Here is an 18727-nt window from a genome sequence, read left to right as displayed (position 1 = left end):
TGGTTGAAAACCGCAGAGGTGTATTTGGAGGGCAAGTTGGTTAGGATGATATCTATGATGGTGCCCGTGTTTACGGATTTGGGGTTGTACCTGGTGGGTTCATTGATAATTTGTGTGAGATTGAGGGCGTCAATCTTAGATTGTAGGATGGGCCGGGGTGTTAAGCATGTCACCGTTTAGGTCACCTAGCAGCACATGCTCTGAAGATAGATGGGGAGGAAAATCAATTCACATATTGTGTCCAGGGTACAGCTGGGGGCAGAGGGTGGTCTATAGCAAGCGGCATCAGTAAGAGACTTGTTTCTGGAAAGATGGAATTTTAAAAGTAAAAGTTAAAATTGTTTGGGTACAGACCTGGATAGTAAGACAGAACTCTCTGCAGTAGGTTGCAACACCGCCCCCTTTGGCAATTATATCTTGTCGTAAAATGTTGTAGTTAGGGATGGACATTTCAGGTACGTGGTTGCAAAGGGCATCAGTCTCTTAACAGCGCGATTTGCAAAGGCAGGATACACTATGTGCATCCTAGTCCAGATATCTGGCAGTGGCTTCTGATTCAATTCAATTTTCACAGAACCTCTTGTTGCAATTTCAATAAGGCTCTCTTGTTCAGATATCGGTAAGTGAACTGGAGGCAGGGCATGAAAGGGATAATGCGTAATTGCTCACCCAGCTCATCACATTCATGACATTATCACATTTGACATTGTCCGTAAGCTTGAGTTAATTTGCACATAAAAAACCCTACAATGATGGAAAGACCTAAGAGCAACAACTTCTTAATCATAGGTTCAATTTTGTCCCGCACATTGAATATAGTTTTGGAGAGTCCCTGAAATTCTAGATTTAAATCATTCAGATGAGAAAAAGATCGGTCAGTTGTTTGAGGAACTCATCATGCAAGCGGTCAGACAAGTGAAACATTTTGGTCAGTAAAGTAAACTTGAAGCTTGTCTCTCAATAAAAACATGTCAATACTTTGCCCCTTGATAACCAGTGCACTTCTTTCTGTATGTTGTAAAAGCGTTACATGGTCGCTGCCCATAGTGCAGACAATACACAAGACAGTAGGGGCCTTGCTTTAACAAAGTTAACCAATTTCACTGTAGTATCCTAATCTGCCTGTCAGGCAAAAAAGCGTAATGAAATTGTTGCCAGCAGAGTTGGTTATGCTGTTTTCATGTTATCCAGAGGTAAACAAATAATCGGCCAGAGCGCCAAGTGTGTGCTCCGAGAGCAAAGCGAGATGGCTAAAGCTTAAGAGGGTATGAACGATGCGGAGTGGGTGTTGACAAAGAAGCGCTCTTCACTAGATTCCAACATTTTCAAAGGCGATTTTCTCAGAAGTGAGTTTACAAGTTGATCAATTTTCAAAGCAGAATAACTTTCCCATTGTTGCTTGAATGCAGTGTATGATATACCATTTCGTAGTTCTGAGTCTCTACTTTTATCCAATGTAAAAAACACAATTTCAAATGTTGCTGCATAAGACCGAATCCAGGTGGTGAGTCAAAAATATTGAACAACCATATATCTTTTGCATGCCGTGGCGTAATAATGCCAATAGTTCCAAATTATTGAGCATATAAAGGGTGTTCTAGTCACCATAAAAGGTGAATGGAGGTGTTTGATGCTCTTTCATGAGCCAAAGTTTTGTGACAGGTCTGATTAATAACGGGAAACATGCGTATGTATGGCTTTATAAACAGATGCTATTCAAATATATTTTGCATGGTAAATGGTAAATACACTGCTCAAAAAAATAAAGGGAACACTTAAACAACACAATGTAACTCCAAGTCAATCACACTTCTGTGAAATCCAACTGTCCACTTAGGAAGCAACACTGATTGACAATACATTTCACATGCTGTTGTGCAAATGGAATAGACAACAGGTGGAAATTATAGGCAATTAGCAAGGCACCCCCAATAAAGGAGTGGTTCTGCAGGTGGTGACCACAGACCACTTCTCAGTTCCTATGCTTGCTGGCTGATGGTTTGGTCACTTTTGAATGCTGTTGGTGCTTTCACTCTAGTGGTAGCATGCGACGGAGTCTACAACCCACACAAGTGGCTCAGGTAGTGCAGCTCATCCAGGATGGCACATCAATGCGAGCTGTTGCAAGAAGGTTTGCTGTGTCTGTCAGAGTAGTGTCCAGAGCATAGAGGCGCTACCAGGAGACAGGCCAGTACATCAGGAGACGTGGAGGAGGCCGTAGGAGGGCAACAACCCAGCAGCAGGACCGCTACCTCCGCCTTTGTGCAAGGAGGAACAGGAGGAGCACGGACAGAGCCCTGCAAAATGACCTCCAGCAGGCCACAAATGTGCACGTGTCTGCTCAAAAGGTCAGAAACAGACTCCATGAGGGTGGTATGAGGGCCCAACATCCACAGGTGGGGGTTGTGCTTACAGCCCAACACCGTGCAGGACGTTTGGCATTTGCCAGAGAACACCAAGATTGACAAATTCGCCACTGGCGCCCTGTGCTCTTCACAGATAAAAGCAGGTTCACACTGAGCACGTGACAGAGTCTGGAGATGCCGTGGAGAATGTTCTTCTGCCTGCAACTTCCTCCAGCATGACCGGTTTGGCGGTGGGTCAGTCGTGGTGTGGGGTGGCATTTCTTTGGGGGGCCGCACAGCCCTTCATGTGCTCGCCAGAGGTAGCCTGACTGCCATTAGGTACCGAGATGAGCTCCTCAGACCCCTTGTGAGACCATATGCTGGCCCTGGGTTCCTCCTAATGCAAGACATTTACATTTACATTTATATTTAAGTCATTTAGCAGACGCTCTTATCCAGAGCGACTTACGATGCTAGACCTCATGTGACTGGAGTGTGTCAGCAGTTCCTGCAAGAGGAAGGCTTTGATACCGTGGACTGGCCCGCCTGTTCCCCAGACCTGAATCCAATTGAGCACATCTGGGACATCATGTCTCACTCCATCCACCAACGCCACGTTGCACCACAGACTGTCCAGTTGGCGGATGCTTTAGTCCAGGTCTGGGAGGAGGTCCCTCAGGAGACCATCTGCCACCTCATCAGGAGCATGCCCATGCATTGTAGGGAGGTCATACAGGCACGTGGAGGCCACACACACTACTGAGCCTCATTTTGACTTGTTTTAAGGACATTACATCAAAGTTGGATCATCCTGTAGTGTGGTTTTCCACTTTAATTTTGAGTGTGACTCCAAATCCAGACCTCCATGGGTTGATACATTTATTTTCCGTTGATATTTCTTGTGTGATATTGTTGTTAGCACATTCAACTATGTAAAGAAAAAAGTATTTAATAAGAATATTTCTTTCATTCAGATCTGGATGTTATTTTAGTGTTCCCTTTATTTTTTGAGCAGTGTATATGTACCAAAACATGGATCTGAATCATAGCTAATAAATATAAATATTTGTTTTTTAAAATGGCGCCAAGAAAAATTGTGCGTGAAATTTACACAATGGTAATAAATGCGACAAGGTTGCTGCCACCTGGCGGATGGAGTGTGGAATTGTAGTATCATAATGTATTTGTTTTTGTCCTAACACTAACCTTGCCCCCCCTATCACATCTCTCCAACAAAAATAAAAATAAACAACTGTCACCACTACTTAACTTTTACACTTTTTTATTTTTATTTTACATAAAACATCCTTAGCTGAAGAAAAATAATGTGCAGTATAAGCGCTGGAGCCCCAGTTACCCAACCTGACTTCAGAAACCCTAATCTCTGAGATAAAGCAATTCTCAAAACCAGAAACCAGTCAGAAAACTAAACCGTCAAATTCACTGCTCTACACTAATTATTTTCCTTACAAAAGTATCTGACTTTAACAAACCACGGGACAACCTGTAACCCTTCTGTTTAACTGAGAGACCAACTCCATTCACTTGGACCATGGTCACAAGCCAGAAACTGCATCTAATATGTAGCCAGGGAGCGATAAGAGACTTGGAGCAACCTCTATCAGGGACAAGTGAACATCGACCACAACGTCCCGCGTAACAGATAGGTTGAAGCCTGCTTGAAAGAGATGCTAAGCTCCTAGCCATCAACCTAACAAAGTTGGTACTAAATGAGTTGTCCAATGGAGCCCTCTTTGTCTGGAGAAGTAACTGAACAGTTCCAGCGCTGTAGGAGATGTTTCTACGACTTTGTTTTGGGACAAACCGGATCACTATTTTTCAAAGCAGCAATTGTTTACTTGCCGAGGACTATAGGCTTGAGGAGGCTTCCTTGATAACGCAGGTTGCCAGCCTACGTAAGAAACTGGGGAAGACGCGGAGTGGAATGTTTACATTTTCAACGCCGGTGACTGTACGCCGTTCTCGCTTGTTGGATGCATCTACGCCTTGTTGTTATACGACTGGCCGGTGTTGCCCAGACAAACAAACAACGAATATTTTTGCCGACCTGGAGCCTGATCCTCTTGCACCTTTGTCGCTGGGGGTGCCTGTGTCTGCGGCCGCAGTGCCTACTACTATGATTTAAAAGTCGACGTTGGCAACCTTCCATCCCTGCTCTGGATCGAGCATGGCTTCGACGTCTGTCAGAGGCCTGCACTGACAGACGCCTGCCCATCCTGACCCCTGCCCATCCATAAATGGTTCTCAGAATCCTGTGAAGCGTGGAAGTGGGTGGATTTCCTCGTCCTTCTCGCCAGCTGTGATTTTTTTTTTTTTGGCAGCTCCATGGTAAGATGTGAACGTTCCTTATGCAAAAACATTATCCTACCCTAGAGCTTGAGTAAATGACATTACTAAGCTACTCCCGAATGTACTACATCCGGACATGGAATTCAATTCTATTGTAGTCCATGTGGGTTTTAATTACATTATGAAGGGCAACTCTGAACAGTTGAAACTGGATTTTGAAGAGCTCAATGACTGTCTGCTAGAATCTTAACAATCATATCTGGCCCTGTGCCCTTTCTGAATCGTGGCATTAACGCTTTAGAATCCTGCTTTCTTTTTACTACTAGCTATGTAATTATTGCAGCTCAATGGGTGTTACTTATGTCGACAATTTCAATACCTTTTGGTAACAAAACACATTTTATTCAGAGGATGGGATCCTTCCAAGTCATTTGGATTCCTGGATCCTTTCACAGCATTATAAGGCTGTGTTGAGACAATTTAAATTTTTAATTTTACCTTTATTTAACCAGGCAAGTCAGTTAAGAACATATTCTTATTTTCAATGACGGCCTGGGAACAGTGGGTTAACTGCCTGTTCAGGGGCAGAATGACAGATTTGTACCTTGTCAGCTCGGGGGTTTGAACTCACAACCTTCCGGTTACTAGTCCAACGCTCTAACCACTAGGGGCCAACCGCACCAACAATGACTTATCAATGACCCAAGCCAAGCTCAGTTAATACCTACCAAATTGACTCAGAATTGTCATAATGCTTCAGCAAATGTACATTACACCAGGGGCGTTTGGTAGACAATGTAATTACACTAATATATGTTCCAGTAATCATGTGCCTATGAGCCAGATGTATACTATTGAGCTGGTGTGCCCTAGGAGGAAGTCCACTGTGTGCAGCTCACTATACTATAATATCTACTTCTGCTAAGCTTTCCAGTATAGCAATATAAACAAGTATTCATCGCAGATGAAAAGTGCTCAAAATAGCCCATGTTAACATATGTAGCTTTATAAACAAGATTCATGAAATCAGTAATTTGCTAGTAACAGATTACATTCATATTCTACCTCTGAAACTCACGTAGGTAATACTTTTGATACAGTGGTAGCAATACAATGTTATAACATTTACAGGAAAAAATAGAAATGCCAATGGGGGTGTTGCTGTTTATATTCAGAACCACATTCCTGTAAAGATTAGATCTAATAAGAGAGGATATCATATTAAAAACTGTTGAAGTAATATGACTACAGGTTCGTCTGCCTCACCTAAAGCCCATTCTGGTGGGAAGCTGCTATAGATTTTTAAATATTGACTAGCTTTCATCAAGCTGCCCACTCAAGAAAAAGCGTCAAACTGTAACCAATGCCTGCAACCTGGTTCATGTTATCAATCGTCCTACCAGGGTAGTTACAAACAGCGCAGGAATTAAATCATCAACATGTATTGATGACAGCTTATGTTGCAGAAATTTGCTTGAAAGCAGTATCCAGATCCATTGGATGTAGTGATCACACTTATAGTAGCCACATCTAGGAAAACCAAAGTTCCAAAGGCTGGCCCTAATATAGTGTTTAAGGTCATACAATAAGTTTTGTAGTGATTCCTATGTTGTTGATGTAAAGAATATTTGTTGGTCAGTGGTATGTAATGAGGAGCAACCAGACACTGTACTTGACACATTTATGCAATTGGTTACTCCAGTTACTAATAAGCATTCACCTATTAAGACGATAGCTGTAAAAACTGTTAAATCCCCATGGATTGATGATGAATTGAAAAATTGTGTGGTTGAGGGATGAGGCAAAAAGAATGGCAAAAAAGTTTGCCTGCACAACCGATTTGCAAACGTATTGCAAATTGAGAAATCATGTGACTAAACTGAAAAAAAAGAAGAAACTACAACATGAAACAAAGATAAATGACATGCGGATTGATATTGAAAAGCTTTGGAGCACCTTAATTAAGTGACATTTGTGGGAAAATACCAAATTCAGCTCCATCATTCATTGAATCAGATGGCTCATTAATCACAAAACAAAAATTTTCTTTGGCAAAATTAACAAACTTTGGCATGAATTGGACAATTTTCATGTCATTGTAATGAGTACTTTTGGGTGTCAGGGAGAGTATGGAGTAAAAAGTACAATATTTTATTTCGGAATGTAGTGAAGTAAAGGTAGCCCAAAATATAAATAGTAAAGTAATGTGCTTCACTGTCTTTAGATATTTTTGTCAGATGTTACTATGGAATACTGAAGTATAATTACAAGCATTTCATAAGTGTTAAAGGCTTTTATTGAGAGTTTACATGAAGTTGATGCAAAAGATCAATATTTGCAGTGTTGACCCTTCTTTTTAAAGACCTCTGCAATACACCCAGGCATGTTGTCAATTAACTTCTGGGCCACATCCTGACTGATGGCAGCCCATTCTTGCATAATCAATGCTTGGCAGAATTTGTGTTTTTTGTTTGTCCACCTGCCTCTAGGATTGACCACAAGTTCTCAATGGGATTAAGATCTATGGAGTTTCCTGGCCATGGACTCAAAATATTGATGTTTTGTTCCCCGAGCTACTTAGTTATCACTTTTGCCTTATGGCAAGGTGCTCCATCATGCTGGAAAAGGCATTGTTCATCACCAAACTGTTCCTGGATGGTTGGGAGAAGTTGTTCTCGGAGAAGTTGCTCTTAGGCAAATTGTGAGTGAGCCAACACCCTTGGCTGAGAAGCAACCACACACATGAATGGTCTCAGGATGCTTTACTGTTGGCATGACACAGGACTGATGGTAGCGGTCACCTTGTCTTCTCCGGACAAGCTTTTTTCCAGATGCCCCAAACAATCGGAAAGGGGATTCATCAGAGAAAATTACTTTACCCCAGTCCTCAGCAGTCCAATCCCTGTACCTTTTGCAGAATATCAGTCTGTCCCTAATGTTTTTCCTGGATAGAAGTGGCTTCTTTGCTGCCCTTCTTGACACCAGGCCATCCTCCAAAATTCTTCGCCTCACTGTGTGTGCAGATGCACTCACACCTGCCTGCTGCCATTCCTGAGCAAGCTCTGTACTGGTGGTGCTCCGATCCCACAGCTGAATCAACTTTAGGAGACGGTCCTGTTGCTTGTTGGACTTTCTTGGGCGCCCTGAAGCCTTCTTCACAACAATTGAACCGCTCTCCTTGAAGTTCTTGATGATCTGGTAAATGGTTGATTTAGGTGCAATCTTACTGGCAGCAATATCCTTGCCTGTGTGAAGCCCTTTTTGTGCAAAGCAAGATGATGGCATGTGTTTCCTTGCAGGTAACCATGGTTGACAGAGGAAGAACAATGATTCCAAGCACCACCCTCCTTTTGATGCTTCCAGTCTGTTTTTCAAACTCAATCAGCATGACAGAGTGATCTCCAGCCCTGTCCTCGTCAACACTCACACGTGTTAACGAGAGAATCACTGACATGTCAGCTGGTCCTTTTGTGGCAGGGCTGAAATGCAGTGGAAATGTTTTTGGGGATTCAGTTCCTTTGCATGGCAAGAGGGGCTTTGCCAGTAATTGCAAAATATCTCATCACTCTTCATGATATTCTGGAGAATATGCAAATTGCCATCCTACAAACTGAGGCAGCAGACTTTGTGAAAATTATATTTGTGTCTTTCTCAAACTTCTGGCCACGACTGTACATGTCAGATACCACAGCGACTGTAACACTTAACAAAGAGTTGCAGTTAGTTTCAGAGTGGGTGGAAAGGTATGTTGGTCCTAAACATTTCTAAAACTAAAAACATTGTCTTTGGGACAAGTCATTCACTAAACCCTAAACTATATATTCTTATACATAATGTGGAAATTGAGAAAGTTGAGGTGACTAAACTGCTTGGAGTAACCCTGGATTGTAAAATGTCATGGTCAAAACATATTGATAATAGTAGCTAAGGGGAGAAGTATCTCTGTAGTAAAGCACTGCTCTACCTTAACAGCACTATCAACAAGGCAGGTCCTACAGGCCCTAGTTTTGTTGCACCTGGACTATCGTTCAGTTGTCTGGTCAGGTACCACAAACAGGGATTTAGAAAATTGCAATTGCCTCAGAACAGGGCAGCACGGCTGGCCTTTGGATGTGCACAAAAAGCTTATATTAATAATGCATGTTAATCTCTCCTGGCTCAAAGTGGAGGAGAGCTTGACCTCAACCTGCAGAGAGCACACGACATCACATGCAGTGCCTTTAGAAAGTATTCACAGCCCTTGACTTTGTCCACATTTTGTTGTGTTACAGCCTACATTTGAAATGGATTCAATTTAGATTTTTGTGACTGGCCTTCACACAATACCCCATAATGTCCAAGTGGAAATGTTTGTCATTTTTTATTAATAAAAAAAAAAAGATATCTTTAATGTGTTGAGTGAAAAAGTCTTCAACCCCTTTGTTATGGCCAGCGTAAATGAGTTCAGGAGTTAAAATGTGCTTAACATAATAAGAACCCACTCTGTGTGACTACTCTGTACCCCACACAAACCATTATCTGTAAGGTCCCTCAGAGGAGCAGTGCATTTCAAACAGATTCAACCACAAAGACAAGGGAGGTTTTTCAATGCTTACCAAATGGGTTAAAAAAGATAAAAAAGCAGACATTGAATATCCCTTTGAGCATCGTGAAGTTATTAATTACACTTTGGATGGTGTATCAATACACCCAGTTACTACAAAGATGCTGGCATCCTTCCTAACTCACTTGGCAGAGAGGAAGGAAACCGCTCAGGGATTTCACCATGAGGCCAATGGTGACTTTAAAACATGTACAGAGTTTAATGGCTGTGATGGGCGAAAGAGAGTATGGAGCAACAACATTATAGTTACTCCACAATACTAACCTAATTGACACAGTGAAAAGCAGGAAGCCTGTACAGAGTACAACTATTCCAAAACGTACATCCTTTTTACAACAAGGCACAATATATGAATTTACATTTCAGCAGGACATAACCTAAAACGCAATACCAAATCTACACTGGAGTTGCTTACCAAGAAGACGGCGAATGTTCTCGAGTGGCCGAGTTAGTTTTAACTTAAATCTATTTGAAAATATATTGCAAGACCTGAAAATGGTTGTCGACTAATGATCAACAACCATTGAACACAACCCCTAGCAATGGTGGTTGTTAACTGTAGCTTGGGAAATGGAACTGAATTATTTGTCCTTTCTGTAATGAGCTCCAAGAGGGATTGAGTCCTGCTCCTTCTAAGATGGTGATCTCTGTTAACCCTTTCCATCCTGTGTGTTGGTGTGTATCCAGGTCAGAGTTTGGTTTCAGGAGCAGACCCACCACCCCCATCACTGCAGCAGGAGGTACAGCTGAAGTTCCTATTGACGGGGCTACTGTCGGGGCTTCCCCTGCCCCCCTTCGCCCTGAGGATGTGTCCCCCACTGACCACCAAGAACATCAACCACTACCAGCCCCTACTGGCTGTGGGTGAGTACTGCAGATCAGTGTGACCCTGTACTTGGGTTGGATTTAAATACACACACACAGGACTGGATAGATGCTTGCTCATACCTCAAATCTCCATGACTAGTATGTGAATGAGATGCTGCCAGCAGGAACATGGAGCGCTCCATGTCAGTAAGTCATAATATTATTTTTTTCTTTGTTGCATGATACCGTTACAAGAGCTAATACTCCACTCATACAGTGTAAGGAGTGGAGAAGCCCTATGCATAATACACCGGTCTACTCCTGGAGTAACTCCTTGTCAGAGAGATTGTGGCCAAATACCTGTGATCTCTCCAGAGCACAGAGAGATAAGCTCCACTCATAATAGTATTCCTGATACACTTTGTAAACCTTCTTCACTGTGGCAGTCTGCCTGTGTGATGACATGGCGTATTATCCAGGGCCAATGGTTGGATTGGATTTACTCTACTCACTCCAAAACTCATGCTCTCTCCCTGTAAATGTCTCCCAGACTTGAATAAAACCTAGCATGTCCATTCCCCAGTTGAGTGAGCTGGGCTGTGGAGCTCTGGAGCAGTACATTAAAAAAAAACCTGTCACCCTGTTTTCAGCTATTTGCAGACTATTCCCAGAGGAAGGACTCAAGTTGTTCAATGGCCTCATTTTGGCTTTATATAAACACTTTTTTTTTTTGTAAGATTTGTCACTTTGGTCTTCACATTTTTACTGACTTCTGTGGTAAGTTAAACATAAAGAAATACGGAGAGCTATTGATTCAAAAGGTCTAAAATAAATGCAAGTCATGTCCAGAGTGATTCAATTTTTATTAATTTATATCAGACAAATCACACAGCTGTCAACTATAAAATATATATACAGTGGGGCAAAAAAATATTTAGTCAGCCACCAATTGTGCAAGTTCTCCCACTTAAAAAGATGAGTCCTGTAATTTTCATCATAGGTACACTTCAACTATGACAGACAAAATGAGAGAAAAAAATCCAGAAAATCACATTGTAGGATTTTTAATGAAATCATTTTCAAATTATGGTGGAAAATAAGTATTTGGTCACCTACAAACAAGCAAGATTTCTGGCTCTCACAGACCTGTAACTTCTTCTTTAAAAGGCTCCTCTGTCCTCCACTCGTTACCTGTATTAATGGCACCTGTTTGAACTTGTTATCAGTATAAAAGACACCTGTCCACAACCTCAAACAGTCACACTCTGTCCACTATGGCCAAGACCAAAGAGCTGTCAAAGGACACCAGAAACAAAATTGTAGACCTGCACCAGGCTGGGAAGACTGAATCTGCAATAGGTAAGCAGCTTGGTTTGAAGAAATCAACTGTGGGAGCAATTATTAGGAAATGGAAGACATACAAGACCACTGACAATCTCCCTCGATCTGGGGCTCCACGCAAGATCTCACCCCGTGGGGTCAAAATGATCACAAGAATGGTGAGCAAATATCCCAGAACCACACGGGGGGACCTAGTGAATGACCTGCAGAGAGCTGGGACCAAAGTAACAAAGCCTACCATCAGTAACACACTACGCCGCCAGGGACTCAAATCCTGGAGTGCCAGACGTGTCCCCCTGCTTAAGCCAGTACATGTCCAGGTGCGTCTGAAGTTTGCTAGAGAGCATTTGGAATCCAGAAGAAGATTGGCAGAATGTAATATGGTCAGATGAAACCAAAATATAACTTTTTGTGAAGAATATAACTCTACTGTGAAGAATGGGGGTGGAAACATCATGCTTTGGGGCTGTTTTTCTGCAAAGGGACCAGGGCGACTGATCCGTGTAAAGTAAAGAATGAATGGGGCCATGTATCGTGAGATTGTGAGTGAAAACCTCCTTCCATCAGCAAGTGCATTGAAGATGAAAATGTGGATGGGTCTTTCAGCATGACAATGATCCCAAACACACCGCCCGGGCAAGGAAGGAGTGGCTTCGTAAGAAGCATTTCAAGGTCCTGGAGTGGCCTAGCCAGTCTCCAGATCTCAACCCCATAGAACATCTTTGGAGGGAGTTGAAAGTCCGTGTTGCCCAGCAACAGCCCCAAAACATCACTGCTCTGGAGGAGATCTGCACGGAGGAATGGGCTAAAATGCCAGCAACAGTGTGTGAAAACCTTGTGAAGACTTACAGAAAACATTTGACCTCAGTCATTGCCAACAAAGAGTATATAACAAAGTATTGAGATAAGCTTTTGTTATTGACCAAATACTTATTTTCCACCATAATTTGCATATAAATTATTTAAAAATCCTACAATGTGATTTTCTGGATTTTTTTTTCTCTCATTGGGAGAACTTGCACAATTGGTGGCTGACTAAATACTTTTTTTGCCCCACTGTATATATCCCTTTTCCAGACAAGATTAAAGAATGGGACAAGTAGACAAAGTGAATTTAAGTCAATGCTTGCATCTGTATCAGTTTTAAATTAATTTGAGTGGTTATACATACAATACATGTTGACAGAATGGCTGCGAGCCAGAGAGAGAGAGACCGTTTCTGTTCTCCCAGGTAAGGCCCTTGCTTCCGGTACAACTGAATGACCCAGTATTCATTCAGGCAGCTTGAAGAAGATCTCTGTTACCACCTGGGCCCATTTCACATTATGTACCATTTATCACCAAAGCCATGTTAGCATGCACTGCACATGTTGCTGAACAATTCAACTATTGTTCGGGTCATTGATTTATGTAAATTCATAAGCATTGACTAACCCCCCCAGCAGTTTCAATCTAAATGCATTTTTATCACAGAAGACACAATTACAAAATTAGTACTTGAGGCATGTTATGATGTAAAACAGTACAATGTCAGCATGTCTCAGTACTAAAAGGATTTTTATAAACTGGGTGGTTCGAGCCCTGAATGCTGATATCATTTAATTTTACTGGTCTAATTATAGTGGTAACCAGTTTATAATAGCAATAAGGCACCTGGGGTTTGTGTTATATGGCCAATATAACCCTAACCCTAAGGGCTGTGTCGTGCATAAAGAATATCCGTTAGCAAGGTATATTGGCCATATACCAAAACCCCTCGGGCATTATTTATTCAGTAAGGATTGTGTAACATAAAGCAGGATTATAATGTAGGCATCCTGTAAGGAGATGACTGCTCATCTCATTTGGCTCTGTGATCTCTCCGAATGACGCAAAAGATAGATCTCTTCATCTGAACGTTCATTTTCTTCTATTATTAACACCCCTAAGACGACTGCCACACAGCCTGGCGAATAGATTGTGTTAATAAAGATAAAGCAGGAGAATAGAGGGAGGGTGGGAGGGAGGGGGAGAGAGATGTAGTCTTTGGTGGTTTGTAGAATAACACTGGGCATATGAGAAGAGAGCATTGCCCCTACGTTATCAAAAGTCATGATTATGTATTACATACAGCATCAGAGTCCAATGACTATGAACATAATGTGTAAACGAAGAACCTTTTCAATAGCTCACATAGCGAGTTGGCAAAGTTATGGTTTCTACTGCCCTCTTATGTTTACTCATAGGTAGTTGAAGCTAGACATAATTTGGAAGAATTCGGGAAAGGCCTATATGTGTTAATGTGCATGCAGCAGGTATCCTGGCCGTTAAGAGCTTTGTGGGCCAGTAAACGAAAGGTCGAATCCTAGAGAAGACTAGGTAAAACATCTGTCTGTGCCCTTGAGGAAGATACTTATCCCTAATTGCTCCTGTAAGTCGCTCTGGATATGATTGTCTGCCTCATGACTGAAATGTATGCAGGTTTGCATACATCACGGGTTGGAAATGTTGCATATTCTTGAGTGTTATCTGGTGTGCACACCTGCTGTTGCGGTGCTATTTCGGTTCAGTTCTCATTTTCCGCCACAACAGTGCTTTAGGTTTAGTTTAGTTAGGAGCAGCAAGTAGCATCTAGCATTTTTTCCCCCGGAGGGTTGCCAATTCGAATCCCGGGTCTTACGGGGAAATTCTGGCTGAAAGTGAGCTAGCATGCCAGGGTTGCTGGTATCAAAATCCTAAATGCCGTTGCCCGCCGTTGTGCCCTTGAGCAGCCACACACAAACCTGAAAATCAACATGTGCAATGCCAAGCGTTGGCTGGCTCGCCACCATTGGACCATTGGAGTCATGAATCACAATTCACAATCTGTCAGTCCGATGGACGTATCTGGGCTTGGTGGATGCCAGGAGAACACTTAACCTCCCCCAACAACACTTAACCTCTCCAACAATTGCTCCACAGGTGGCCAGTTTGGCAGCCCGCTGCTCCAACATCTCCAACCGGTATATGCATGTGTGTCTTTCGGAGGGGTTGGTAAACCGGAAGTCAATTTTTGGTTTGCCCTTTCGGAATTTCATTGTTCAATTGAGTTTTTTTTTTTAACTGCAACTATACAAAACATCTTCTAACATGGTCAGCATACTGTTTCCAAATTCTGTGGAATGTGTCTGGTTAATGTTTGGTTTTGTAATGTACAGAGTCTAATTGGATGTAGCTACATAGTTCAGTTCTCCAGTTTGTTATTGAGAGTGGATGTATAAGGCTTTCCAACTGATGGCTACACATTTTTACCTATACAGCAATTTCACCTAGATTACAAACATGTCTATTGATCACCAATATTTACAATTCCCAAAAACATAAATTTGGAGATGGATGTATATAAATTCCTAGATACAATTTACTTGCTTCCATTCAGCCACAAGAGCATTAGTGATGTTGGGCAATTAGACCTGACTTGCAGTTGGCGTTCCAATTCATTCTAAAGGTGTTTGATAGGGATGAGGTCAAGGCTCTGTGCAGGCCAGTCAAGTTCTTCCACAACGATCTCGACAAACCATGTCTGTATGGACCTCTCTTTGTGCATTGTCATTCTGAAATAAGAAAGGGCCTTCCCCAAACTGTTACCACAAAGTTAGAAGCACAGACCTAGAATGTCATTGTATACTGTAGCATTAACATTTTCCTTCACTGGCGCTAAGGGCCTAACCCTTCTCCACCAAACTTTACAGTTGGCACTATGTATTGGGGAAAGTAGCATTCTCCTGGCTTCCACCACACCCAGAAACATCCATCGGACTGACAGATGGTGAAGCGTGATTCATCGGTCCAATGGTGGTGAGCCAGCCAACGCTTGGCATTGCACATGGTGATTTTAGGTTTGTGTTTGGCTGCTTGGCCATGGAAACTCATTTAAATAAGCTCCTGACAAACAGTTATTGTGCTGATGTTTCTTCCAGAGGCAGTTTGGAACTCTGTATTGACTACATACAGACTAGACTCCCGGCGCCGACAGAGAGGGCTGTCTCGCTTCGCGTTCTTAGGAAACTATGCAGTATTATTATTATTTTTTGTATTATTTCTTGCACGGCACTATTACCCCAGGTCTTAAGTCTTATTACATACAGACGTGAGGAACTATTGGATTAAGAGCAACGTCCACCACCCAGGACAATGGGTCAAATCCCAGCAGGCGACCCAAAACAACCGGCACCGCAGACGGAGCGGTCTTCTGGCCAGGCTCCGTAGACGGGCACATCGCCCACCGCTCCCGAGTATACTACTTGCCAATATCCAGTCTCTTGAAAAACAAATAAAAAATCAGAGCAAGGGTTGCCTTCCAGAGAGAAATCAGAGATTGTAACATTCTCTGTTTCACGGAAATATGGCTCACTAGAAATGCGTTATCAGTCTGTACAGCCAACTGGTTTCTTCACGCATCGTGTCGACAGAAACAAACATCTCTCTGGTATGAAGAAGAGCGGGTGTGTATGCCTTATGATTAACGAGTCGTGGTGTGATCATAACGTACAGGAACTCAAGTCCTTTTGTTCACCTGATCTAGAATTCCTTACAATCAAATGCCGACTGCATTATCTACCAAGAGAATTCTCTTCGATTATAATCAGTCATGTATACCCCCCAAGCAGACACCTCTGCTTGGTCGCTTCAAGATTGTTCAACGCTGGTCGCTTCAAGATTGCTTCGATCACGTGGACTGGGATATGTTCCTGATAGTGACGAACAACAACATTGATGTATACGCTGATTCAGTGAGCGAGTTTATTAGCAAGTGCGTCGGTGATGTTGTACCCACAGCGAATATTAAAACCTTCCCCAACCAGAAACCGTAGATTGTTGGTAGCATTCGCGCAAAACTGAATACACGAATCACTGCTTTTAGTCGGGGCATGGCGACTGGAAACAAGACCGAATACAAACAGTGTAGTTATTCCCTCCGCAAGGCAATCAAACAAGCTAAGTCAGTATAGAGACAAAGTAGAGTCGCAATTCAACAGCTCAGACACGAGAGGTATGTGACAGGATCTACAGTCAATCACAGACTACAAAAAGAAAACCAGCCCCGTCGCAGACCCCAATGTCTTGCTCCCAGACAAACTAAACAACTTCTTCGCTCGCTTTGAGGACAATACAGTGCCACCGACACGGCCGGCTACCAAAACTTGTAGGCTCTCCTTCACCGCAGCTAACGTGAGTAAAACATTTAAATGTGTTAACCATAATAATAATAATATATATAATTATATAATAATAATATATTATTATTATATTATTATATTATATATATTATTATTATTATGATTAACACATTTAAATTTAACATTTAACCCTCGCAAGTCTGCCGGCCCAGACGGCATCCCTAGCCGCGTCCTCAGAGCATGCGCAGACCAGCTGGCTGGTGTGTTTACGGACATATTCAATCAATCCCTATCGCAGCCTGCTGTTCCCACATGCTTCAAGATGGCCACCATTAGGAATACCTATGTAAGAATGCTGTTCATCAACTACAGTTCAGCATTTAACACCATAGTACCCTCCAAACTCGTCATTAAGCTCAGGTCTCGACCCCCGCTCTGTGCTGCTGGTTCCTGGACTTTCTGAAGGGACGCACCCAGGTGGTGAGGGTAGGAAACAACATCTCCACTCCGCTGATCCTCATCACTGGGGCCCCACAAGGGTGCATTCTCAGCCCTGTTCACCATGACTGTGTGGCCATGCACGCTTCCAACTCAATCATCAAGTTTGCAGACGACACTACACTGCTGCCAAAATACTGACTCAAATCTCTAGCCACTTAATAATTACAAATTGGATGTAATAAATGTATCGCAAGTCACTTCTAACATTCAAATGCCACTTTATATAATGTTTACATTCCCTACATTACTCATCTCATACTCTTCTCTATACCATCTACTGTTTAACTATTTAAAAATTTCATCCAAACTGCTTGCCTGCGTGTCAACGAGCGAATGTGTCGCCAGGCCCTGAAATATAACTTTTTTTTCCCTTGAGTCTCTGCAAGTCCCACTTCTCCCACCTTCTCATTGGTTTTTTGGAGAATATACCCATGTGGGTGATTGAAAGATGGACTGAGGTCCACACTCCAGTCCAGTGGGTAGTTGAAATGCACCTTAAAGTTGGTTGCCAGCCATCATATAAAGTCTTAAAGTGTAAGAAGACTGAAGGCAGAGAGATTACTAGAAACAAATTGTTGGATTACAGAACACACAATTTCGTGTAACTCAAAATGGGTCAAAATTCTACAAAGCTCAAGAAAAAAAGGACATGGTGCATTTCAAGTAAAATAACAACCTAATGTTTATGTCCCAGGACACATTACATAGCAACAGCAAGTTAGCCAGCTAAATGTCATGAAGGTTTCATGTGTTCCGACCTTTCCCAAATGAATATGTTTGGTTCTGAGTTTGTTTTGATATTTCAACCTGTGTCCTGATTGCGTCTGGTGTGGATGTACAATATCAACATGCGCACGATGGCGCATGCGGAGATACGTGCATGCCCCGGTCTCGTCAGCATATTATCATCAAATCAAATCAAATTTATTTATATAGCCCTTCGTACATCAGCTGATATCTCAAAGTGCTGTACAGAAACCCAGCCTAAAACCCCAAACAGCAAACAATGCAGGTGTAAAAGCACGGTGGCTAGGAAAAACTCCCTAGAAAGGCCAAAACCTAGGAAGAAACCTAGAGAGGAACCAGGCTATGTGGGGTGGCCAGTCCTCTTCTGGCTGTGCCGGGTGGAGATTATAACAGAACGTGGCCAAGATGTTCAAATGTTCATAAATGACCAGCATGGTTGAATAATAGTAAGGCAGAACAGTTGAAACTGGAGCAGCAGCATGGCCAGGTGGACTGGGGACAGCAAGGAGTCATCATGTCAGGTAGTCCTGGGACATGGTCCTAGGGCCCAGGCCAGTTGAAACTGGAGCAGCAGCATGGCCAGGTGGACTGGGGACAGCAAGGAGTCATCATGTCAGGTAGTCCTGGGGCATGGTCCTAGGGCTCAAGTCCTCCGAGAGAGAGAAAGAAAGAGAGAAGGAGAGAATTAGAGAACGCACACTTAGATTCACACAGGACACCGAATAGGACAGGAGAAGTACTCCAGATATAACAAACTCACCCTAGCCCCCCGACACATAAACTACTGCAGCATAAATACTGGAGGCTGAGACAGGAGGGGTCAGGAGACACTGTGGCCCCATCCGAGGACACCCCGGACAGGGCCAAACAGGAAGGATATAACCCCACCCACTTTGCCAAAGCACAGCCCCCACACCACTAGAGGGATATCTTCA

General features: G+C 42.7%; 1 protein-coding gene across 1 annotated transcript in view; it reads left to right on the top strand.

Moving 5' to 3' along the window:
• Positions 1-18727, top strand: part of wdr11 (WD repeat domain 11) — a 150771-nt gene that overhangs the window by 48361 nt on the left and 83683 nt on the right. The window contains exon 10 of the mRNA XM_046359175.1: positions 9946-10122. Coding sequence (XP_046215131.1) covers positions 9946-10122 — 177 coding nt within the window. The remainder of the gene's footprint in view (positions 1-9945; positions 10123-18727) is intronic.

This window comes from Oncorhynchus gorbuscha, linkage group LG08 (assembly GCF_021184085.1).
Source record: "Oncorhynchus gorbuscha isolate QuinsamMale2020 ecotype Even-year linkage group LG08, OgorEven_v1.0, whole genome shotgun sequence".
Lineage (NCBI taxonomy): Eukaryota > Metazoa > Chordata > Actinopteri > Salmoniformes > Salmonidae > Oncorhynchus > Oncorhynchus gorbuscha.
The sequence above is the reverse complement of the archived record's forward strand: the minus strand, read 5'-3'. Positions and strand labels throughout refer to the sequence as shown.